General features: G+C 41.2%; 1 protein-coding gene across 1 annotated transcript; it reads left to right on the top strand.

The window, feature by feature from the left end:
• Nucleotides 1–2,235: 2,235 nt before the first annotated feature.
• Nucleotides 2,236–25,590, top strand: ptpn18 (protein tyrosine phosphatase non-receptor type 18). The gene is made up of 17 exons (XM_063208711.1): nucleotides 2,236–2,459; nucleotides 5,952–6,060; nucleotides 6,388–6,464; nucleotides 7,248–7,343; nucleotides 7,948–7,986; nucleotides 8,105–8,173; nucleotides 9,031–9,093; nucleotides 10,062–10,204; nucleotides 11,503–11,569; nucleotides 11,689–11,766; nucleotides 12,275–12,364; nucleotides 13,731–13,807; nucleotides 15,267–15,679; nucleotides 22,126–22,157; nucleotides 23,149–23,176; nucleotides 23,505–23,606; nucleotides 25,274–25,590. The coding sequence occupies exons 1-17, from the start codon at nucleotides 2,379–2,381 to the stop codon at nucleotides 25,345–25,347; spliced, it is 1,638 nt and encodes a 545-aa protein (XP_063064781.1). The 5' UTR covers nucleotides 2,236–2,378; the 3' UTR covers nucleotides 25,348–25,590.
• Nucleotides 25,591–26,183: the final 593 nt, after the last annotated feature.

A 26,183-nucleotide genomic window follows, 5' to 3' on the forward strand; every position in this document is an offset into this window, starting at 1 on the left:
TGCAACTTCACAATGCTTCTATCTTACATTTCACTGTTGATTCAGACACACCTCTAAACCTGTTATGGCAGATTTTAAACTAACTCTAAATGAGTACTTCATGTCATGAAATAATGCTTTAAGTTATTGTTCCTCTATTTTCAAACGAAATAGGACTATGTCAATGAACACATAATTCATTGAATAATTTTCAAATAAACACCTTACGACAATAGTGGCATTTCAGAAACATTATTTTTGTAACATGTGCTGGTCCAGTGGTCTTACACATTGATCATAAGATGAGCTTGCAAGTAACTATGTTCTACCATAGCCCTTTGAAATCCATTGTGTTTCCATAATTTCACTTGTTTTATACGTATCTCACTGCTATTTGTATCGGTTCTTTTTAATACCATTGATAAAGGGGATATTACTGAGCTCATATAGACCTTTACAGTTCAGGCAGACTGGACAGTGCTGCTAGCAAAACCGAAAGGTCGACAGAGGTTAATATGTGAATATATGAAGCACTCTATTTTTTGTCTTTGAGTGACCATTTCAGGTCTGTGGTTGAGTATTGATAGCAACATGACATGTAACAGTTTTAACCATAGCAGGCCAATACGTCCAACAACATGTCCTGTTTCTATTTTAAACAGGTGTGTATGAAATATTAGATCACAGGCGGAATAATTGTGTACCAAAAAAGTCTGCTCATAATCTTGTGAGTGTCTCTGAGTTTTTGTTGCTTATATTTTCTTAACTTACATGTAAAAGAGTTGCTAAACGGTTACTGCTTTCAATTTTCTAGCAAATATCACATGATGAAATGTTAATCCTCCTGCATGCATGTAGAAAACTAGGTGAAGTGTGGGCGTTAAGTTGAAATTAGGTTGTGAGGTTGCATGGGGGGGGGGGGAGTCCACTCAGTAAAATGTGATGAGGGGAAATTTGGTTAGTGTTCCGTGATCATTCAGACACATCAATCATTAGTAGTGTTAATCTAGCTCAGTGCGAGCAACCTGGATTCATGCATAGGCCTATTCCAAATTGCCTGGCTTGCATGGCTTGTGTCCGATTCAACCATGTTGTCCATTTGAATGATCACCTGTTTGAATTGAACAAACAGGTCATTTGGAATGTGTGGCACTGGATTGTGTAACTAATGAAACCATTTTGCTCATCCCTGATCGAGCTCATTAGCCTGACTCAGCCTAGCCCCAGTACCAGCCCATGACTTGTTTGGGCCTTTAAACACACGTCCCCCTCACCAGAGGCAGCCAGCTGGCTGGAAGGATGATGGGATGCTTGGGTACCATGCCTAATTGCCCTGTCTTCTTATTTATAGGGGACTCTAAATATGTGGGTCAGGTGACCAGGGGCGGTTCTAAGGGGTGGCAGGGGGTGGCATTTGCCCCCCCAGAAATATGATTTGCCACCCCAATTAAGAGCCCTGGTTGTGACCAATAGCCTTAATGCTTGACATCATTTCAGACATAGAACTTTAGGTTGCAGGGTTTCACTTTAAGGGATTCACTGTATCACATAAGTGTGTGTGTCGATTATATATTTTTCCCTTAGTGTAGGAGCATGCCCCCCTGAAATACACTTCGCCACCCCTTTGCCACCCCAAGAATAAATGTCTGGAACCGCCCCTGCAGGTGACATGCATGACAGACGGCACAGCAGGCCTACTGTTTATTTCATTCCAAAACATAAATCATTTCATTTCACATGGAGTCAGAGTTAGCTGTAATTTTGATAAGATGCTTCTGATTACATGCAAATAAAATGTATCCAGGCCTATGTGTTGATACAGGAGTAGGCTAAAGGATCAGGGCGAACATTGCAATAGAACAGAGGTGGGAATGATGGGAAAAGCTTATTTTGCAGGCAGCGCATGTTCAAACGACGTGTTAGGCCTACTTTATACTGTAGGCCTAAGTAAGGCAAGTGTGGCCAGGCAAATGATCAGTGACTGCTCGTCTAGCATTTGTGACTATACATTCATTTTCATTATCCCTTTAATGTTTGCCAGTTGCCAACGCTTGACATAGACTTCATATAGCCGACAGGGGAAGAGAAATCAAGGTGAGATTGCGAAGGTGGGTGTGTACATTGTATACAGTAGGCCTATGTGCGAGGGAAAGTTAAAAAAAAAAAAAAAAAAAAAACTTCCTCCTCCTCACGGAAACAGCGCGAGGCTAAAGTTGTCGAACTGCCCTCCACTACATTGAAGTTCAGACAGAGCGCAAATATCATGCGTGCGCTACAGACCGCTGGTTGTCTCATCTCCAAATGTGGACATATAGCTTGCGCTTTTCAGTCCGAAGTGAGGTCGTGTTAGGTAAGGTAGAAAAGTGCACACTGTGTGGAGTAATTGGGCTCCTCAGAAAATGATGGAGAGACACCTGCTGAAATTCATTCATGAAGCAAGTTCACGGACAGCTGCCGAAAGTCTTGCAGCAGAGTACAGCGTAAGTTTCCAAGCCTTTTTTGTCCTGTTATAAACAAGGTAACTAAACTAATTTCACGAGATATGCTTTATTATTTTAATGGGATTGGAGAGGCGTATCCAGGATCAGCCTGAATCACTTTATAGTATTAGAGTTCGTGGCAACACAGGCTGGTAAACATTCATACAGGTATGCTTCTGACTTTGTATATAGCTCTTCTCAAGAAGACTGATAAGCGCAAGGATTTTTTCCTAGACTAATCTCATTCATTGTGATGGGGTTGGATGGTCCACTCTCTGGGAAAAATAGCAACATTTCAGAAGTAAACTCGTTCTTGTTGAATACTACAACAAACGAAAATGATATATTTGTGTCCCGTCGTTGCCCTGTTCCTCATTCAAACTTCAGTAGTATATTATTGCTACTGTTTGACGTGGCGTTAGCATTCAGGCACAGAATGTCATGGTCTGGTGAGAATGGCCATCCCCCCCCCACATGGAAACAGGTAGGCCCTGGACTAGTAGTTGTAGACTCTAGTTATACCTTCCTCTCAGTGTGTTTGATGTGGATATAGCTTGAGAAAACAAATAAGAAAAACAATACATATGACTGTACCTTTGTATGTCAGGTTAATATTTAAACTGTGTATAGGCTACAGTCTGTGATTACACATTGACAGGTATAATTACAAGCAGGAAGCAAGTATAATATTGATTGCACTCATCAAGACGTGTAGAGAAATAAGCAGGTGCGTGGACCCAAATAGGACAGTTCAAAGGAGAGAGCAGGTTTGCACAGAAAAAGACACTGAGGTCAAGCACAAGGATTTTTTTTAATTATGTAGGCGTATGTATTTATTTATTTATTTGAATTTAACTCCTTGTGCTTGACCTTAGTGTATTTTTCAGTGTGCGTACCTGCCCATTTGAAGATTAGAAGCAGGAAACATATCATCCTTATTAACAACACTATTATGAGACGAGACCATGCCATGAACAAGGACTGTGTATGCAAGGGTTAGACCTACAGTTTTATTGCTGACAGAATCTAAACTTTTAGGTGTGTTGTTGGAGCTTGTAACAAGTGGTTAAGTTGTAAAGTTATGGGTGCAAAGAACAAGTGTCTGTTGTGGCGAACAGGGTGTAACAGAAGCTGTGTGAACTGTAAATAAGTTACCGGTAGTTGCTTTGCAGGAAACATGGCGAATAAGTGGGACATTTTGGGCAGCAAGTTGAAAGTTGTTTGCTTCAGTGTATATTTGCATACTGCACTTCGTGGTTCATAGTGAAACTTTCCAATTCCCATCCACATTCACAATGCACCTCTTTTGGCTCATATGACGTTGTAAACAAATAACCTCTAGCAGGGGGGGGAAGTCCTTCAGATAATGAGTTCTTCTCAGTCTCTTGTGTTTTCCAGGAAACTATTAATGAACTCCATGAACTCTTTATTTAAGGACACCAACCCCATGGTCATTCCTACTACTGTACCATTACAGTGTAACCCTCATCTCGCTAGGTCAGTGCATGTTAAGAGTGAGATGTCAGAATCTCCACAAAGTGATGAAGTCAGGTGTTGCAGGGAAACATTTTATTCCCTGCTGCCCTACAAAAGCAAAGTGCAGTAACTACATATTTTGTCAAAAAAAATAAGCTTAAGTTTAGACTGAAAAGGGTCTTCATAACACCTCCGTTATCCTGTGACAAAGCCTTATTGCTCAAATGTAGAGATATTGCGAGTTTGCAGTAACTGCAATATCTAACCGAATACCAATACCTTGAAGGCATTTTTCTCAGTTTCAGTGTAGTTGTAGTTACTGCACTTTGCCTTTGTACAGTAGGGCAGTGTGGGCATGTGTAAAATCGTGTATACCTGTATTATTTGGTGTGCATTAACACTATCAGAAATGGGAGAATGCACTGCAGGTACTAAGCATGTAGTGGCAGAGTTATGGTCAGGGATGGATATTAGGACATCAAGGCCCCCATCAAAAACAGTGGGTTTTATGCAGTACATTAAGTCAAACCTCACTGCTGGTTTGGGTGGAAAAGGGATGCCTCTGGGGGACAGTGAACTCAATGGACACCATGGGCACTGCTACTCACAGAAAATACTGCCCTCTAGTGGAGTCACTAATTACAGTAGGCCTAAATCAGTCATACATTAAAAGAAAGTATACCAGGGGGGTATCAAACTCATTTCGGCTCAGGGCCCACATACCATATAGTCAATTTGAGCTCATGGGCTGGACCTGGGACCAGCAACATAATTGCAAAATATTGCAAATTTTGGCTTCATATCGGAATCATATTGGTAGTCAACCATTCGACTCCAGGTATATCACGAGCATTGACTTCAAATGCCAAGCAAAAAAGGCATATACTTTCTCAAGTATTGAAAACCTGATGTTTCAGAGACCTGCAGCACCTTTGCAATGCCCATATTATAACATCTGGCAGGCCGCATCTGGCCCCAGGACCTTGTGTTTGACACCCCTGATATAGACAGTAAACAGTGTGACCTCCTTTAATTTTAGAAATGGGTCATTGACATTTTTTAGTAGCAGGCATCTGGTTTAAAAACATTCTGTGCTTAAACATGGATTTGCTTATTATGAATTAGTTTATTTGACTTTACTACAAGAGTGGCAATAGCTATGGTTGTACAACCTGACCACCAGAGGCCTATAGTTTCGACATCGTTTGTGCATATTTCATACCAAACAGAAACATGATTGATCACCAGCACCACAATTTATATTGGGACGAACTGCTGTTGTCGATATGTCAAAGATGTAACTTCAGGTCTTTACTGTTGGTGCCATCATTCAGTGCTCTTGTACAAAAGTTATCCAAAAGTTGAATGAACTCAGTGTGTGTGTGTGTGTGTGTGTGTGTGTGTGTGTGTGTGTGTGTGTGTGTGTGTGTGTGTGTGTGTGTGTGTGTGTGTGTGTGTGTGTTTGTGTGTGTGTGTGTGTGTGTGTGTGTGTGTGTGTGTGTGTGTGTGTGTGTGTGTGTGTGTGTGTGTGTGTGTGTGTGTGTGTGTGTGTGTGTGTGATGTTGTGCATGCATCCTGGTGGCTGACATGGCGTTTTATGCTTTGTCAAGTCAAGTGACAATTCTGCCGCTGCACCTGTTGTAGTTGTCGCCGTTAATTCAACAGTTGCAAAAATGCTTCAGAAAGTGATTTGGATAATGTGCTTACTAACGCTGACCAAAGTCGTGATATTTATCACCACTTTCGGTAATTGGTAGTCGGCATGAGAAGAAGGTGCTGTATCTACCCATGAAAACTCTTCACTGTGGACAATATGCTTTGTTTAGGGTGGTGGCAATGATCTAGATCTCTACTGAGTAGTCTTGTTGCCACTGTCAAATTTGTGTCTGGAAATTTGGGGCACGAATGAAGAAGTTAAGTATATGTGTGTGTGTGTGTGTGTGTGTGTGTGTGTGTGTGTACACGTGTGTGTACAACTGATCTAGTTCATTCATTCTGGTATAATCATATTTGCAGGCCGTGCGTCAACAGTCTATAAAGGTGCAGCAGGAACTGCGCCTGACGACAGAGGCTGGACGCCTACAGGAGAATACCAAGAAGAACCGCTACAAGGACATATTGCCCTGTGGGAGAACATTTTATTTGGACTGTTCTGACAACACACACACACACACACACACACACACACACACACACACACACACACTTGCACGTGCACACACACACACACACACACACACGCACGTGCACACACACGCACATGCGCACACACACACACACGGACATGCACACACACACACACACACTTGCACGTGCACAAACACTCACACACATACACATAGACTTGACTTTTTACTGTGTACGCTGTATATAATATTTTGGCAATATTGTATCATTTGTACAATCTTGTCTTCTTATTTTGAAATATTCTCTTATAATTTTGTGTCTGCAGATGACCAAACCCGTGTCCCTCTTTCTCTGTGTACAACTGAGAATGAATCTGACTACATCAATGCCAGTTTTATTGAGGTTAGTTCCACGCAACCCACATACCTGTGCTATTAATTGTTTGGTGTATGAGATGACTCTATGCTTCTGTGGTGGTCAGTCAGTCTGTCAGACGGAAACCGGTTTGCTTTGTGAGAGGTTTGCACGCGACAAAGGTCTGTTGACCTTTTTTTACTTCCTTTCTGTCAACATGGTAAGAGACATGCGATTATGGTGAACCATACTAAAATGTCCTAACCTACATCTATTTGGGTTATATTTACAGGGCTCTAAATTAAGTTTTTTTTCATCACCAGCCAAAATGGCTGGCAGATGGTAATCTTACTAGCCAAACACATGCTCACTAATGGGTGGTTGGTAAGTTGTTTTTTTCTGCCAGCCAAACTGAAATTTCACCAGCATTTGGCTGGTTGGCTGGTGTTAATTTAGAGCCCAGGGTATATTGTGTAATAAATATGTACCTCATACTTCATAGATGTGTTGATATGAGTTTATGTGGCTGTGTTCTGGGAATATTGCGGTTGCAGAACACTGTTCCACACATATAAACAGAATATCCCAGAACTTGCTTCAAAACGAATACTGAAAATGCTCGGTTTGAAATCAGAATACTCTGTGTAGTAGGCCTACGTAACTGCGCTCAATGTGTTACGCCATGCAAAAACAAAATGACATATGATTAAGACAAATTGGCAACACATCAATATTATTCACACAATGTTGCAAAATAAATATTTTTAAGCAACAATACACGCCAAATGTATGTAAAATAGGTGTGTGTATGTTCCTTGGTTCATCCTGCAGGGGGCTGTTCCAAGCAAGCGCTACATTGCCACCCAGGGCCCTCTCGCCCACACCGTGGCAGACTTCTGGAGGATGATCTGGGAGTACAATGTCAAGGTGTGTGTGGTATTATTACAATGAATGTCACAGCTTCCAAAGCACAGACGTTATTAGTATTACATGACACTTAGCTGACACTTTTAGTCAGGTCACAGTTGGTCACAGTTCATGGAGCAGTGTATTATGGATAGTGGTAAAGGGAAATGTAAGGGTGGGATTTGAACCTACAACCCTTTGATCAACTCTCATTAGGTCACATGTTGAAAGATGTTCCGTCCCTTGTCCAAGGGACTTCACCAGTGTCGCTTGGTTTGCTAAGGCAGCAAGGCGTTATATAAATTGTCACTTGATCTGAAAAGCTTTCCTAGCTAACAGTTTGAGTATTGTGTCTGGTCTTTCTGATGGACAGAGATGTTAAAGTGTTGTATAATTATGCTGTACAGTGCTGTGAGGGGGCTATTGTTCCTCTGTAGCAGCAGATTGCATAATGAAGTTCCAAAGCAGCACTCGTTGTCAATTAAGAAAGCTTATCCATGTCTATCATTGTGATTATACACTAATTGCACTCACCGGCTCACAACTTCTACACGTTAATTACAGCATGTCGCGTATAAACAACGCACTGAGTTTTATATTTCTCTCCCTCTGTGCTTCTTTTCAGGTCATAATTATGGCATGTAAAGAAGTCGAGATGGGCAAGGTAATATACTTTTGTGGTTTGTCTGCCGTAACATTGTTCAGGCCCATATTGGATTTTATGTTCACACCTGTTTTCCAATCTGTGGTGACTAAAACGGCATTAAATGTGACTTGAACAGAAAAAATGTGAGAACTACTGGGCTTCAGCGTCTGCAACAGCGGTGTTCGGGAATTTCACAGTTACCAATGTAAGTGTACATCCTCTTCATAGAGGTCTGCCGCCGTTACCCATGTCATTCTGTTTGTATGTGCGTCGCTCAACAGTAGGCCTATCAGTGTATGAATTTCGTATGCCCTCAAGTTGCAATCCATCTCTAAAGGGAGAGTAAGTAATTCTATTAGTTCATTTCCAGAATTGATGTCGCACATTCACAAATGTTATAAATGTTTAGTATTCATTATGACTTATACATTTCTTGCATGAATAGGTGGATACATGAATAGGAGTCATAAACATCTTTACTTTGGTCAGGCCAGTTTATTACTACATAGGCCTATTTATGGAAATATGAAATTTGAGTATGGACAGCATACATTTGGAAAAAAATAAACAACTAAATAGGCATGCTCTAACTTTAAAAGTTACCCATGCAAGGTTGTTACAGCCAGTGATAACCAGGGCTCTGACTGAAGTTCTAACTAGCCAAACACGTACTCACTAATCGGTCATAGTCTAGTAAGTTGGTTTTCTACCAGCCAAACTGACATTTCATCAGCATTTGGCGAGTTGGCTGGTGTTAATTTAGAGCCCTGGTGATAACCTATGATTGTCACAGTTTCCATTTTAAGTCTCAAATCATAATGACTCGTCTATAATAGTCTCTTCCTCATCCAGTTTCAGATGTGTTTTCACGTAATAAAACAATGTTAAATGAAGTACCGGTTGTCCTCAAAAATAGCTCCATGTGTACATACCAAGACTTTCACATGATTTTCTCCATTGTCCACATTCAGTTTCAAAACTGAAAGTTGCTCAGCAGCAGGAGGAAGTAGGCCTACAGTAGGTGCAATTCTCAATGTGTGTCTGTCTTGCCTTGTTTGACAGTTGGAAGAATCTGCACCAGATAAGGAAGTTGTTATAAGGACGTTACTGGTGAAATATAACCAAGTAAGTGAGTGTCAAGTGCTCAGCTTGAAGGGCTGTACGTCACATTCATGTCTAATGGGGAGAACTACCTCGGTTTACTAAAATCACAGGCATACAATACCATTGAATGTTTCTGCGATGTACAGAAGAAATGGCTTTGCTATTTATTGGTTCTGAAGTGCAATCAATTATACATGCAGTAGGAGACACTTATTTCTTCCACTGTAGATACCACACTGTAAAATATTGCAGCCTGCTCAACGTAAAAAAGTAAGTTGCCCTGCTGCCTTAAGTTTGTGAGTTAACTCAACTCGAGACTTAACTCAACGCAAGGCTTTCTTAAGTTGAGTTAACTTACAGCAGCAGCAGGGCAACTTGTTTTTTTTACGTTGAACAGGCTGCAATGTTTTACAGTGTTTGTGACTTCCATAGCACACCCAAGGTGTTAATGTGTGGGGAGTTAATGAAGATTTCCCCAGACCTTGCAATGACGCAATCATGGTGCAGTCAAGGAAAATGGTGCCAAATCAGTCACTCCTACTGTACATGATGAGTGTGTGTACATTACTCATCATTAGATGGGATTTCTTCACTGATGATCTAGAATTGTCCATGTATCTATAGGATGTCAATGACTGCATGCAAGACATGTACAGTCTGTACGGAATGACGTAAAATACGTAACATAATGTGTATTGTTTGTCTTTACACACACCTCAGAAGCTTGTTAGTCGAATTTAGCACTCCTAAGGCTCTTTTCCACTGCCGGTTTTCTGATAGGCCTACAGCTCGACACAGCACGACTCAGCGGCCACTTTTTGCTTTTCGATTTGGCACACAACACAGCTCAATCGTAAAGCAAAAAGTGGCGGCCGAGTCGTACCGTGTCGAGCTGTAGGCCTACCAGAAAACCGGTCAGTGGAAAAGAGCCTTTAGTGTTGAGCCAACTCTCTGCGTGTTAAATTGACATTGCACCATTTGCTGTGCAGGAGACGCACACCATCCAGCATTTCCAGTACACCACGTGGCCGGATCACGGCATCCCTCACACGTCGGACGGCATGCTGCACATGCTGGGCCAGGCCAGGAGCGCGCAGGGGAGACACAGCAGCCCCATGCTCGTCCACTGCAGGTTTTGCTTCCCCTGTTTGTCTGCTGATCTCTCTCTCTCTCTGTCTCTGTCTTGTCTCTCTACATCTCTGTCCATGCATGTCATTCTCTGTGTGCATGTGACTCACCCCTTTCACTCTTTCACGCACACACACACACTTGAGACTCTGTCTGTCTTTTTGCCTCTCTCTCTCTCTCTCTCTCTCTCTCTGCCTCTCTTCTGTCTCTCATTTCCCTCTTTCTTGCGCTGTATCTCTCTTTTCCCTCTTCATTTGCGTTCTCATCTTTTCTCTCTCTCTCTCTCTCTCTCTCTGGCCCATATCTCTGTTTCTTCAACTTACAGTGAGCAACGTGTCGTTCCTTCACACCACCAAACAACCGTTAAGAGAAAGTGTGCACATGTTTGTTGAGTTGTTGAGCTCTAACCCACATTTTAATCCGGCTCTTAAAGGTGGCTAAAGAGGGACATTCTCTTGTGTGCATTGGTATTATGTTCCACCATGTGCTACCTTTAATAGATAGTATACATGTAAAACTGCTCTAAATACTCTAGAGATAAACATAGTATTGCTAGCGGACCGTTTTGGTTTAGACCTACGTCACTCTCAGCACCTTTTGTGAACCCTGTTGACCTGCAAAGTCCTCCATGGCCTCCTGTAGTGCGTGCCTCCCTCCCTCTCCCCGCAGTGTGCACATGGTGAATACATGTGGCCCCAGCCCAGGGGCCTGTTCTCTCCACTGCCACCCCCCACGCAAAATAGCATGTTCTCTCAGCAAGGTGCCCATATGCCCATTAAAATTCAACAGTGCGTGCCATTCTGTGTCGATCATCTCTGCGCCGAGCACGTCCATGCATGTTAATGATGCGATTTAAATGATGTGAGACATGTTCCATATTCAGGACCTGATGGAGGCCGCAGACACCAGTCACTCCATACGCAGTCGCTTGCCCAGTTTTGTCTAGTTTTTTTTCTCATGTGTTTCTAGACTGTGCTATAAGACACCAACATGGAACAGGGTTGTCAGTACTGCCATCAACCAGTGGCAGAGAGATACATTCTGTTATTATGCATGGAATAGCTGTACATATTTGCTTACAAATACAGTAATGTAAATGTATGGCCTAATGCATAGAAATATTTCCATTTTCTCTTCACAAAATAAATACTGTTGTACTGTTTACAAAATAAATGTTAAGATTTAATTCTTAACTGCAGGGTTGTAAAGGTGGAGGTGGTTTGTCTATGTCCATGTATTGTATTTTTCTATGTCCATGTTAACCCTGTGTGTACAGTAAATATTGAATTTGTTTTTGTACAGTGCCGGCTGTGGAAGAACGGGGGTATTGTGTGCCGTGGACTACGTTCATGACCTTTATCAAAGAAAGGTACTCCAATGTTATATTCATTCAAGCAGAAGGAAAAGATTCCTGTAACTCTGTTTTAGAAAACTGTTTATATGTTTATTTCTGCATGTTCATCGGCTGTTTTTGTCATTGTCCTTCAGCTAATCAAAGAAGATTTTAGCCTGATGAAAATTGTTTTGGACATTCGATGCCAAAGGCCGTCAGCAGTACAGACAAAGGTATTAGAACATGAGCCACAACTTAGAAACACATTTTTTCTGCAGCCTCATACACCTGTAGTAGTGTTGGAATAGTTAATCTATTATCAATATCAACAAAAATAATAAAGTATTCTATTATAGTCTAGTCTATTCTAGTCTAGTCTGTCTAGTCTTCTCTATTTTCATAATGGCATCTCACATTTAACTACATCATACTGGTCTTCAGATCTTCACAAACCTCACATTCCTCAAATATTAATGAAGTATCGCTGCTCTATTCTACTGTACTCTACTCTATTCTCTTCTCTTCTCTTCTCTTCTCTTCTCTTCTCTTCTCTTCTCTTCTCTTCTCTTCTCTTCTCTTCTCTTCTCTTCTCTTCTCTTCTCTTCTCTTCTCTTCTCTTCTCTTCTCTTCTACTATATTCGATTCTATTCTATTCTATTCTATTCTATTCTACTCTACTCCAATCATCCTGTAATTGACTAATTAACACAGACACTTGTCTTGGTCCTCATCTCTTGACAGGAGCAGTATGAGTTCCTGTTTCGAGCTATAGTGGAGATGTTTGAGCGGGCCATGCGGAGTGCCACGGCCAATTATGAGAACATCAACGAGGTATGATACAGACATTACATTTGTTTGCCTGTTGTCGCCACCCTCTGTGTTGTCTGACTCTGGCCTTTCGACAACGGCATAACAAATGTGTTTTCTGGCTTTCTCATTTCTTGTTTCCTGGTTAGTGCCAGAGGTGTATGTGTGTTTGTGTGTGTGTGTGCATGTGAGTGTGTGTGTGTGTGTGTGTGTGTGTGTGTGTGTGTGTGTGTGTGTGTGTGTGTGTGTGTGTGTGTGTGTGTGTGTGTGTGTGTGTGTGTGTGTGTGTGTGTGTGTGTGTGTGTGTGTGTGTGTGTGTGTGTGTTGATGTAATTCACACACGGCCATGGGAGCGTTTGTCATTTGTCTAAGTGTTGTTTATCCGCTGGGTATCATATGTCATGAGCTGAGACACGAGGGGTTGTAATTACCAATATGAGACTCTAGATGGCAGACTTTGTGCAGCTTAATATACAGTAGGCTGTGGCGAGCATTGCTCTTCCCATTTGCATGAAACGTGGGCATAAATATGGAGGGAACCCATTATCATAGTTTGTATTTAAATCTACATCTAGAGTGTGGAGAGGATGTTATTATTCGCTGTCTCCATGAGAACTTACAGTGCATTTTAAAATTCAATGAAATGAATATGACATTAAATGAATTAAGTGTTTTACTCAGTGTTGTTTCTCTTGGCCCAGCTGTGGGTCAATCGGCTGAGCACTCAACTGCTACACCAGCGACTCGGGTTCGATTCCGGCCTGAGGTCATTTGCTGAGCCCTCCGGCACCTCCCCGTTTCTCTCTCCCCGCTCTGTCATAATAAAATGAAATAAAAAATCAAATATATAGTGTATACAAATATATACAGATACTTTTCACAGTATATGTGTGTGTACCTATAAAAGCACTGCTCAATGCTCAAATGTCTAAACTTCACAATCTAATGTCACTGCTGTGGTTGTATGTGACCTACACAGGAAATGTTGTGGTGGTATCTTAAGGTGTAATGAAGTTATATTTATTTCATAGAAAAAAGGGGTTTTCTACTCTCGAGTGATGGCATCATCTGTCATTTTTGCCACACAGAGTCAAGCTTGTGTGCATAGTATACACCATTAAAAGCATGCATGTGCACCAGTGGGTTTTTTGTTCACGCTGCTGGCCTAACTTCCCTCTAATTGCCAACATGGCCCAGTATGTTTGAAAGGCGACAGAAAGAAAGCAGGAAATATCCAGTGCACAGGCTTCCTCTATGCAAATAACTCGTATGTGTGCAGCACACAGCGAACGTGAGTGCGTGAGAGTCTTACTGACAGAGGTGGAGTGAGTGTGCCTGCTCTACAGCCAGTAAACTCTCTCCTATTCATCTCTGCCTATTTTCTCTTCAGGCTAATTTCTCCCTGTATGACACTGTGAAGCCAGTGCTCAGATCTTCAGTGTCCTGTGGCCACCACAGCAACAAGAGGTGAGTGCATTGTAGTTAATATATAATCATCCCAGTCATTGACCCACAACTGTGTTTGGGTGGTGGTCATTAGTCATGGCTAGACAGAGGGGGTTGGGTAGGTAGGACTGAGCATAGCAGGATGGCAGTTCTGGACTGAGTCATAGGTGGGTTCGAGGGACTAAGAGTGTGAGCTGTAAAAAAAAACACTTCCATTGTAAAACCAAAAACATGTTGAGAAGAGAATCTGAACTTCCTGTTTTTCGCAGCTGAGAGTGTTAGCGGCATTATCCGTTTCATATTGTCACTTCATTTGCCCTGCTGTACAAATGTATTGCTCACCAAACTGACAATAATCTGTGTTGTTTTCTGTGTGCCCAGAACATATGGACTCATGGATAAGATTTTGGATGTGTTGTACTTTTTCAGTTTGACAACCAGCCAGTGTTGTATTTATTCAGCTGTTCTGTGAAAGAGCAATTGATTTATACCACTGTTTGAGGAAAGTAGACACATCACAAACAAGTGAATACTTAGTTGAAATGTCGAAATATGGCCTACAGCTCTGCTGTGCAAATAACCACAGCTATGTTGTTGCGTTGGGTGGGCAATAAATTCCATACTGTATCAGGGCAGCTCAGAGGCCGTAAAACCATCATAGTTAGCGAAGTTAAGACAGACAGTATACTGGGGAAGGTTTGTGTGCATGACAGCTGCTGGAAGGATTCAAATTTTCGGAAGCTTCAGGACGCATCTGCTTCTGACATTACAAAACAGAAGGAGGAATTGCAAAAAAAAAAATGTGATATGAGCCACCACATGTGTAGAAAACCAGATCTGTGGTAGCAGAGAAAATGAGGAGCCCACATGAAAATGGCCATGCCATGGGCACAGAATGCTGAAATGGAGAACATTTAATTTATAAAACATGATTTTTGTTTGAGTGTATGAGAAAGTATCTCAAGAGTGAGCTACGACGAAGAAGCTGACATTTCAATGCAACTTCCCTTCGGGAGGCTAATTTGAAGGAAACAAATCCTGACTATGCCCTTTTTCTGTGCACTCCTCAAATATTAATCTTCATCTTAATATTAGTCTCAGCTGCCTATAAGTAATTATTCTTCATCATTTCTGACCATTCCCCGCTTTTTATAGTAGTCGAGTGTAGTAGACGTTGAGCTATGGCACCGTAAGATTTTCACTATAAATGTTGTATGTTGGAGAGGATTGGAACTTTGGCTTTTGTTTGCTTTTATTTCAAATTGTTTTGTCATGGTCAAGAGTCAGTGAAGTATGTTTCAAAAAAACCATTTACAGAATATGGACTAAAGCCATTTGACTTGATACCTACCCACAGTTCTTTAGATAGGAGAGGACAGTTATTTGTAGCCTATGCGTGGTGGTTTCACAATTTATTTATGTGGCCCTAAACATGTCTCGTCTGTTTCATTTTCACTTCTTTTTTTTGCGAAACCCACAGCCTGACGTCTAAACCTCGGCCACCCCAGCCTACGCCACGGAAGATGAATGACACCTACGCCGTTGTAAACAAGTCCAAGCATCCTGCCGTCGGCCCCACAACACTACACCACTATGACAACACTGAGCTGAAAGGAGGAGGAGGAGGAGGAGGCCACAAGGGCAGCAGGCCTGTCAGTCCCTCCCCATCATCCACGGCCACTACAGCCCCGCCCCCGACCCTGGCCCCCAGGTCACCTCAGCCCCCCTCCACCGCTGACCTCTACAGTACGGTGAAGCCTAAGGGTCGTTCGCTGCCTGCCCGCTCGGTGCCCATCTATGACATGGCGGCCACAGGACAGCAACAGCAGCCGCGGGTAGAGGAGGATGGGGCAGCCCTGGCCAATGACCACGGGGGATATGAGCTACTGCCAGGTGAGTAGAGTACACTCATTCATTTGTCACATACAATGCTATAACAGTGTGCCAGGGATTCTTGAGAGAAGGGACAAAACGTGTTTTGAAAACCTGATTTTGAAAATGCAGAATATGTTGTTTATGGTTATATATTCATGTAGATAAAGATGTGTAGTTTCCAGACATGTAAAAAAAAGGCATTTTCAACAAATTAACATGTTTACCTTCACACCTAGATTTTCGTCAACTCCATCAGACACAAGAAAAGTACATAATTAAATTATTATAATAGTCCAGCAAGAATCTTTAGCTCTGATTTGTATTGTAATGATACTTAGTTACCTTGATGTACAATAATACAAACCCCAACTCCGGTGAAGTTGGGACGTTTGGTAAACAGTGAATAAAATCAAAATGCTATCATTTTCAAAACATTCAATCTATTCATTAGATGGAGAATAGTGAAAAGACAACATATTAAGTGTTAAAACCGAGAAAAATATTGTTTTGGGGGACATATGTACTCATTTCTAATTTGATAAATGCAACACGTCTCAAATAAGTTAGGACGGGGATCAGTGAAATTTAGTAAACATCCAAATAAAATAAAACAACAAAGAAGAACATTTCAAAATGAATTGTACTGACGGACAATATAGGTGTCCAGGTATGAGATCATCACAGAGAGGCTGAGTCACTCAGAATTAAAGATGCAAAGGGAATAATTACCATAGTTGTTACATACATTTTTGAATTCCCTTTGATTTACCACGATTGAGTGTATATAAGACATATTTTTGTTATTAAAATCATTGTATAGGTTCATGACATCATGAAATATATATTGGCTGTAGTCTCACTCTAGCACTGCAGGAATTAGAGCTATTGAACATTGACCATATTAAGAATGCTTAATGCCTGCAAATGATACAGGGGTGTAACATTCTCCTAAGCACCTGAGCTCACTTGAAATAGACCCAGAAGACATGGGAAACTGTCCTTTGCTTACAGAAGTCAGCAGAAGTTGTAGAAGTCCATTCTTTTTGACAATAATAGAGCATTGCACATCCTGTGCTACAGTGAAAATGGACCATCCAACTTGTGTTAGTACTAACTTCAAAAGTCAGCCTCCATGATGGCATGCGGGTGCAGTAGTGCATTGGTTAAGATGTTCTCACTCATCTGTAGAGTTAAATACAGTGCTGAATGGTATAAATGGGTTTTAAACAGCATGAAAAGCCACTCATGCATTATATTTTGAAGGGAGATCTTCGATTACTGCCACATAGTAAGGTCAAATTGCATTCTCTACTATGTTTTAACAGTTTGGCTCCATCATAAGGACCAGCAGGTGATAAAATGGTGGGCTTTTGGTCAAGACCTGTCACACTGTAAGCACTACAGAAAGGAAAACATTGCAAGACATGACAAGAAATACACCCACCATTTAAGCTAGTGAAATCATGTCCAAGATAGGAATTAACACTGTTTTTTATATAAAACCATCTCATCGGTTAATGTATTTAACTGTTAAGTGTTGTCTTTTGTTTTGTTTTTAGTCTTCCTCGACATTTGCTGCCTTTTATTGTCCCCATTCCAACTCTTTTGAGACGTGTTGCATTTATCAAATTAGAAATGAGTACATATGTCCCCCAAAACAATATTTTTTCTCGGTTTTAACACTTAATATGTTGTCTTTTCACTATTCTCCATCTAATGAATAGATTGAATGTTTTGAAAATGATAGCATTTTGATTTTATTCACTGTTTACCAAACGTCCCAACTTCACCGGAGTTGGGGTTTGTATATAATATATATAATAAAATTTTAATTGAAGACTGTTATTAACACACAGAGTTCGAAAAATTGGTATTTTCAGACTTCATCTTTTATTTTGCTACCATGAGGAAAACACCTAAAGTGGTTAAAATACGTGGTGGTATATGGTGCCTAAACAAAAAAGAAATGATTAAAATTTCCCCAAAATATTACAAAAACACCCGAAAGTGCTGAGGAAAATCTTATGGAGTTGACAGAAAAACTGACGGAGTTGACAAACTGGTCTGATTTTTGGAGCCTATTTAGTGCAAAATGTTTTTTCACAGTTTATCTTGTAGTTTTGTTATATTCTTAAGCTTCTCTTTTTAAAAGGTTTATTTGTTTTGAATTAAACTTTAGTTTTAACTTTTTTGTCCATATATAGAAAAAATATGTAGTTATATGCATTATATGCACATTAATATACATATAAGTTAATATCCTAAAATAACTTTTCCTCCTGTTTCTACGTTTGAAAAGAATATCATATTAGCATATTGAGCAGTTTTTGGTGAATGTGTCAACTCCATAAGATTTTGCATGTCAACTCCATAAGAAAATCTTATGGAGTTGACTCTTACGGAGTTGACAAATAAACCTACTTTTCATAATAACACATGATTTTCTAACAGAAATCATCTGGTACATCAGCAGTCGCTTAAGGACTTGCCAATAAAGTTATTCTAAGCTTTTATTATACAAAATACTGAAATAAAAGAAGTGTATGTGATGCGCGCACATCCAGTAAAACAGGTGCTGGATCAAAACAAACGTGCGTAAAGGAAAAAAGGAAATCCGCACACTGTTGCTGCTCACCGATTTATTCGAACACAACGTTTCGACCTCAGGCGGTCTTCGTCAGGTGTATAGGTACACCTGACGAACACCTGACGAAGACCGCCTGAGGTCGAAACGTTGTGTTCGAATAAATCGGTGAGCAGCAACAGTGTGCGGATTTCCTTTTTTCCAAAATACTGAAATAACCCTTATTTTTATGCATTATGGTGTTGACACATTATGGTTGTGACATAGGTGGTCTTCCTAAAGATGCATTGATAAAATCAAATATTAAATGTGACCTTAACAGAACAGTGTCTCCATGGCATGTATACCAAACAGGAAGTAGTACCAGGCTGCTTAGAGTGTGAGCTGACCACAATAATGGTAGATTTTTTGGTATTTTAAAAAAATCTTACGGTGTTGACTAAAAGTCCAGACACATGTTCAATAGTTTAAAAAGTATATAAAAAGGTTTATAAAACATTGTACATACATGTAGTTTGATTAATTATCCAAAATACTTGATGACAGTAGCTATGATGTTTGTTATATTTCATTTTAACCAATTATTATGGTATTGTCAAATTCTAAATCTTGCTTTCGGACATGGGGTTTTGAAGGTACTGATGACACACTGCAACGTGTAAAATAAAAACAATAAAACTATTGTTTATGAAATAAAACTATTGTTAAAATGAAATCATATTTTAGTGTACAAAACTTCTTCTTCTATCATTCCAGCTAATTTTGTTGCAATTTTTAATTACATTTTAAGCACAAACATGAGTTATATCTCCCGGACATGTTTTGTCCCATCTCTCAAGAATCCCTGTGTGCAATCACATGAAAGTCTGGATAACTGCAATGTGCAGAAAGAATGTCAACAAAAATACACAAGCTGCCTATACGCTGTGATAATCTACACAATTTAATTTACACATTTTATTTAATTATCTTGTTAGAGGTCCATAGCTGTGTCACAATGACAATGGGAGTTGGAGTTTAAAGCTGTGTAGATCAAGGCAAAACTTGGATGAATGGCTTTGAAACTGGGAGCAAACAGCTCCGCGATGACCAGCAGGTCTACTCTTCTTGGGTAGGTGAGATGTGGAGCAGGACCACCGCTAGGCATAAGCAGAGTAAGCAGAACGTTTAGGGCCTCAACCACTTTGCCCAAAAGTGGGGCCTCTTAAATTGAGATTGTCTAAAAAACATATTATTATTATTTAATTATGAGGGGGGGCTGCTCCTGACCAGTTATGCTTAGGGCCTCCAAAGCCTTAGCAGCGGCCCTGATGCGGGGGTAAGGGGATCGGGCAAGGAGACCTGGTGCTGGCCAGTGATGATGTGATGCTGGCGTCTCAAAGATGTATTTCGAAAGTGTAATAGACAGTGCAGACATGGCTTTGTTTTTGTCACCACCTATTCTCAAACTGATGTCTAACGTCTACACTATGAGACCAGTACAGTCACGAAAGTGAATGCAGCCATTGAAACTAAAGGCACCAAAAATACCAATAGAACTGTAGAATGTTGATTCACGTTTTCAGCAGTGCATGGACCAGAATTGATACCTTGAGAATATGTGGTGACAAAACAATAAAATAATGTATATACAATAGTATACATATTATGCATTTGTTCTGAACACCCTGTAGTTTTGATGTTTATGGGGACTTTAACCTTGACCCCTGACCTGACCAGTGACTCAGTTTTGCCCAGCTTGTAACGGCACAATTATGTCATTAAAGGTCTTCTAAGGGACATTGCCCGTCCGGACATTGCCCCAACCCTTAATGACACCATAGTAGGATCATTGCCTGAACTCGTCTTGCCTTTCCTGGAAATTTCATTCACTTCCTTCTTCGCCATTTGTTTGAATAGATGGGGGCAGACAGGAAAATGAATCACATTTTGAACGTGTGATGCCGTTCACTTCCTTCCTCAGTTTTCGTGTGAAGTTGATAATATGAAGTTGCTAACAAATGTCAGACTCTGAATTGTTTTGTTTTTTTTTAAGAGCAGAGATATAACTACACATAATCAGCCCACTGGCTCTGATGAGGAATATGTGGCACTTTATTTGAACTGTCAATAAGCAGGTTAGCCATACTGACTTGAACGCAAAATGGACTTCTTTCATGTCACTTCAGATACCTTTGATTCAGTACATTCGAAGCAGGTATGAAGTTGTATCCAATGCCATACAGTAGACATTTATCCGCCAATGTTTTTTTGCCTGAATCCATTAGTCATTTCTACCTGTTTTGCTTCAAAATGGAACTTGTGTGACCTCATTGCGGGAAAGCTTATTTCGGTGTAGCATCACAATAAGTATGGGCATGACCAGCCTGTGTCCTTAGTGGAGAAAACAACATAAATAGCTCAGTGTAAGAACGTTTTTCTCTCTGAAAGAATTGTGAGAAGTGCTAAGCACAGGAAGTCATTCTGGCACACTAGTCTCACAACATGTAAATTGGACCAAGATGTCATGTGATTTCCTTCCTCCACAACTTCACTCCTACTCTTTTCTTTCTTTAACTCTGTTGCGCATAGCCTATGTTATAACCTTCTTGACCTCAATGTAATGACCAAGACCAGTAATGTCGTAGCAATGCGGTTATAAGGTAGTTGAGTCTTTCCAGCAAAGTGTGTCTGGGCCTGCCGGCATTGCCCATCTGCTCAAAGAGACTGCAGTGGTGTTGCTGCGTTAGCAGTTGCTCTTGCACAGACATGTTGACATGTTTCCACCTCATTTCAACAGTTATATACCCAGATCAAAATACTGTAGCTTCACCTGCAAGAATAAGCCATCAAGGTTTTCTCTGGCTGGTGTCTCTGAGTCTTTGTGAAAACAGCCATATTAATCCTATGCTGGGGCTTTTGAGTGTTGTAACTTCCCCACGGGATTTCCATGAAGATCTATATAGGGGTGTCACCTCTCTGACATTTAGTGCTGATAAGCATCGATGCTAGATGTGAACTCTCATACGTCATGACACAGACGCTACACCAAGTCATGTTTTTTTAATTCACCTTAAAATGATGTTTCCAAGATCAGGGCTTTTTCCCAAACTCTTAAGTAGTAATTAAGCCGACATAGTACTTAAGTATGAGGTGCCCCTTTCTTTGTCAATATACTGTAGCTCAGTGGGCTAACATTATTACGACACTGTCTCTCTCTGCTGTTTTTAACAAGAGACCGATCAGTTTCTAACCTGTTGGTGACTAATGAGGCAAATCACTTAGTGTTCCTTTAAACGGTAAAGCAAATTCCCAATGAATCGAAATCCAGAGGATAAACATATCCATGTTTTTATTAAATCTTTGTTTGCATAAACATGCACATAAATAGAATCTTGCCTAACACTGGTTTTCTACTTTTGCAGTTGCGTAAGACTAATTGCAAATCAGGTTATTTTCAGTGTTTGGACGATGTCCCAGACAATATTATATGGCTACATGGAGCTCTGCAATCATCATACTGTTAGATGGCAGAGCATGTGCACAATATTTTCCCTCATTTCTGTCCAAAAATATATCCATAAATAATCTCCAGCGATGACTTTGAAAAAAAAAAAAAGACAGTTGAATCAGCTACAGCATTCTGTCTGCTCTGGCTGCATAGTTTATGTCAGTAACATGTTTTTTTCCTTCTTCTTTGTATAGTGCGAGTATATTGCTGTCTTTTCACATTTAATGGAGCCTTTGTCTGTCTCTTCCTATCTTTAGCAGCACGCCATGCCTCTGCTGACAATCCTTTTAAGTCCTGTACTGGGTGTCTTTTCTTGCTTGCCGTTGCCTTTCATCAACAGACTCTTTTGTTTACTGTTGGATTTGTTTGTTTGTTTTTCTGCCCCTCCAGGAAACTGCGGCCCGCCCCCCAGGGACTCACAGGTAATATCCTCATCGCTTCCTCACACCGGTGCAAAGCTCTCGCTTGCAGACTTAGGTGTTGTGTGTGTGTGTGTGTGTGTTTGTGTGTGTGTGTGTGTGTGTGTGTGTGTGTGTGTGTGTGTGTGTGTGTGTGTGTGTGTGTGTGTGTGTGTGTGTGTGTGTGTTTGTGTGTGTGTATGTAGTATGTATGTGTGTGTGAGAGAGAGCATGTGTGAGAGCGGGCGTGCCTGCATGTGTGTGTTTGCATGTGTACGTCTGTGCGTCTGTATGTGTGTGTGTGTGTGTGTGTGTGTGTGTGTGTGTGTGTGTGTGTGTGTGTGTGTGTGTGTGTGTGTGTGTGTGTGTGTGTGTGTGTGTGTGTGTGTGTGCGCGTGCGTGCATGTGTGTGTGTGCGTGTGTGTTTGCGTGTGTGTGTGTGTGTGTGTGTGTGTGTGTTTGCTTGTGTGCGTGCGTGCGTGCGTGCGTGCGTGTACATGATGATCTGTGGGATGAGTGCGGTGAGCTGACGTGGTTTCAGCCCAGACACCTGTCCCTACCACAGTGAGCAAATAGAGAACAGCTTGCTGGGCTGCTGCACATCACATGCACATGCACCGCTCGCCCGTGAGAGGTGACACATTCAGCCAAGTGAATGGCTCCATGATGAAGATGAAATGCAGCATTTTTGTGCATGAATAGGGTGTTGGTTTGCAAACACATGGTAAAAACAAATGCAATGTCAATTCAACACATATGGAGTACTGGGACCAAATACACTCTAGAAGTGTTGATTTAGCACAGCATTTTTTTTGTTTACTGCGTGTTGTTCAAAGCTGGTCCCCTAAAGCAGGGGCGTGTCTGCTTATTTAGGTCCATCATCAATCGGCATTTTGTGAAGCTGCGTAGCATGTGTGTTGGTGGTGTTGGGAGCTCATCAGTCCCTTTTAATTTCTCTAGCGTTTCATTTTTAGTGTGTCTTTGCGTTTAATTTATGCTTTCATGTGTTGTACAGATGATGTTGCCTGGCGCTCACAAAAAGTGTAAGTAGTTCTTAAAAAATATATTGACTGCACAGTGCACACGTATTTCAGCATGAAAATGTTTACTTTCTGCATACTTGTACCACCCCCTGGTTGCAACATGTTTTGATGGCTAATTAATGTGTGTGCCTGTGAGTCTTATCAATTTCCAAAGGTGAGAAGTAGCGTGAGAGGAAACGTGATCATGATGCTGATAATATATTCTGTTTTTTGCCTTCCTCTGTTTGCCTACCCATCTCTCTCTCTCTCTCTCTCTCTCTCTCTCTCTCTCTCTCTCTTTCTCTATCTCTCTTTCTCTCCACATGTCATTTCTCCTCTCGCCTCACAGTGGAGAGTACCTCATCTCAAGACGATGATTATGAGTATGTGTCATGTCCCCTCAAAGAGGCCAACAGGAAGACAGACAGCTTCTGTACCCCTGGAAGCATGGGTAGGTCCTGCTTCAGGAAAAATATCAGTGCTAATGTAACTCTTAAAGAGTGGAAACAAGTCAATTTGGTCCCACTCAAAATAGTGTTCATTTTACTCTCTGGTTCGAGTAACATTTCCAGAGTTAATTCTATGCAACATATTAATATACAGAGCTCTGGAATTACGCTGGCCATCTGCAGAATTTTACACTGACTACACCATGAGAAAAATGTGTCTCTCACGGTGTTGTAAATACTCTATCTGGATTTATATATGTTTATTCTGAAACACTGACATTTCGCATATCACATATTTTTTATCGCGTGTATTTAACCTTTTTCACAGAGCCTATGTCCAATTCTCCAATTCTCTGCACCAAGAGGCTACAGTCACCACCATATGCAGACTTGTAGCGAAAATGGTTGCTGCCATCAAGTTAATGAGCAAAATAAGTTGTACAGAAATTAAATTGGCATGCTATCACACAGTTTTCTGTTTTATCAAATGGGTGTTTTTTTGGCTGTAAATTGTTGTCAGTGATATCCTTATGTTAATAATCCATTTTTTTCTTAAACTCTAATGGCATACAACAACAACAACACCAACAACTTTAAACATGTGATAAAGTAAGTTTTATTAGTCATGCAACAGTATGTTTCTTGAAGCGTTGCTTTTACGGCACACTCAGAATATATGATTCCATATCATTACTGTATGTTTTTATCTATAAACAATATGCATTGCAGATTGCACACATTAGGCCTTATGTAACGGCACCCTCTGTGGCCCAGTTTACAAAGCCTATCATTACACAACCACCATATGCTGTTTTTCTGCATAGAGGCGAAGCTGCATTGTGATTAAGCAAGCAAGAAACCTTTTGATGAAACGACCTTTCGGGTTCTTTTTCAGCCAGTACAAAGTCGCAGTCAGGAACTGTCTGTGCTAGCTGTGACCCAGGCGTGTGGTGAGGGATTACGGCGCTAGTTTACCTGGGCACATGGCCGCGGCGCTCCCTTTCTCTCTCTCTCTCAGCCACACACCTGTGGAGCGGGTCTGAATGTGTCTAATAGTTTGCAATCACCGCCATAATCAGCTCATTGCTCCATGCTAGGAAAATGATTGTGCGCTGATTGCCAAGTGTTCCCGGGGGCCAATTGATGCCAGCTTGTCACCGTGTATGGCCAGAGACTCTGACTTGTAAAGGTTTTTTCCTGGTGCACTTTTTTTTGGAGCAGGCAGGCAGAGAGGCAGGCAGCTGCTTTGGGCAGGCAATGCAACAAACGAGGGCAGTATGACGTTGATTGCATTTACATAGAGTCATTCTTTCTTTCCTCCAGCAGTGGTTTCAGAGGCATGAGGCGTGATGTGCACGGCGTTAGGTCTCGGAGCCATGCTAGCCTAATACCTGGTCACTGATTTGTTAGCGCCGTGGTCTCGTAGACGAGTTAGCATGGAGCCATTGTTCACAAAAAGAAAGAAAGAAAGAAAGAAAGAAACGCGGCTTCTGTGCAGACTAGAGCCTCCTCTGTGCTGCCCACAGGTTGTACACTGATAACCAACAGCAGCGTTTGCACTCCTCTCACTCTCTCTCTCTCTCTCTGTCTCTCTCTCTGTCTCTCTGTCTCTCTCTCTCTCTCTCTCTCTCTCTCTCTCTCTCTCTCTCTCTCTCTCTCTCTTGCACAGGCTTCAACTGCAGAATTAAGAAGCCCAAAGGACCCAGAGACCCTCCGGCGGAATGGAGTCGAGCAGAGCGATGATCCCGGGTGGCGAGGCAGCAGCAAAGCTCCTCTCTTCCTCTCCTCCTCTACTGACATCACCATCTGAGGTGTGCAGTGCTGGGCTGGGCTTTGCTAGGAAAACAGTAGTCAGTGCGTGCACCTTATTGTTCTAGGTTTGTGAAGACAGACTGTGGCTCGAAAAAGGGTTTTTTGTTGTAAATATAACGTTTATTTAATGTAACTAATGTACAATAAACTGCGTGTGGTTTTTGGGAAATCAAATTACATGAACTGGTGTGTTTGAAGCGGTGTAATTGGAAGGCGTATTGCTGCTGTAATGGTTTTCAGGTTTACTGGCGCTCTATGGGGATGTCCAGGACATCTGCAGTCCAGCTGGGCTACACGGAGCCTCATTAGTATGTGTCATGATGTTTATTGGTTAAAACTTACTGAAATTGCTCACAGACAACAAACATCTCTTCGACGACTACTACATGTGCAGATGTACTAGGGCCTGGGGTTTTTTTCATGGTTAGTTGCATCTGAACCTTCCACGGTCTGTGTACAGTTTCAGAAATGCAGCACAGACCTCACTAACTTTGGTTTGCCAGCCCTGTTATGTATGTGTTGTGTAAGTGAATGCATACATGATGTTCACATTTCATTCTCTTGTTATATTGTTTATGATACAATTATATACAATATATATTATATACACTGGACACTGCCCACCTCACGTCAAACAGCTGATTGTAACCTGCGTCAGAGTTGCTTCCTTGAATGACACGGGCCTGATGAAGGCCATTCTATGGCCGAAACATGTTGGCATTTTTAATGAATCAAAATGATTTAGGCATTGTATTAAATCTATTTTC

The sequence above is a fragment of the Engraulis encrasicolus genome, chromosome 10, assembly GCF_034702125.1.
Source record: "Engraulis encrasicolus isolate BLACKSEA-1 chromosome 10, IST_EnEncr_1.0, whole genome shotgun sequence".
NCBI lineage: Eukaryota > Metazoa > Chordata > Actinopteri > Clupeiformes > Engraulidae > Engraulis > Engraulis encrasicolus.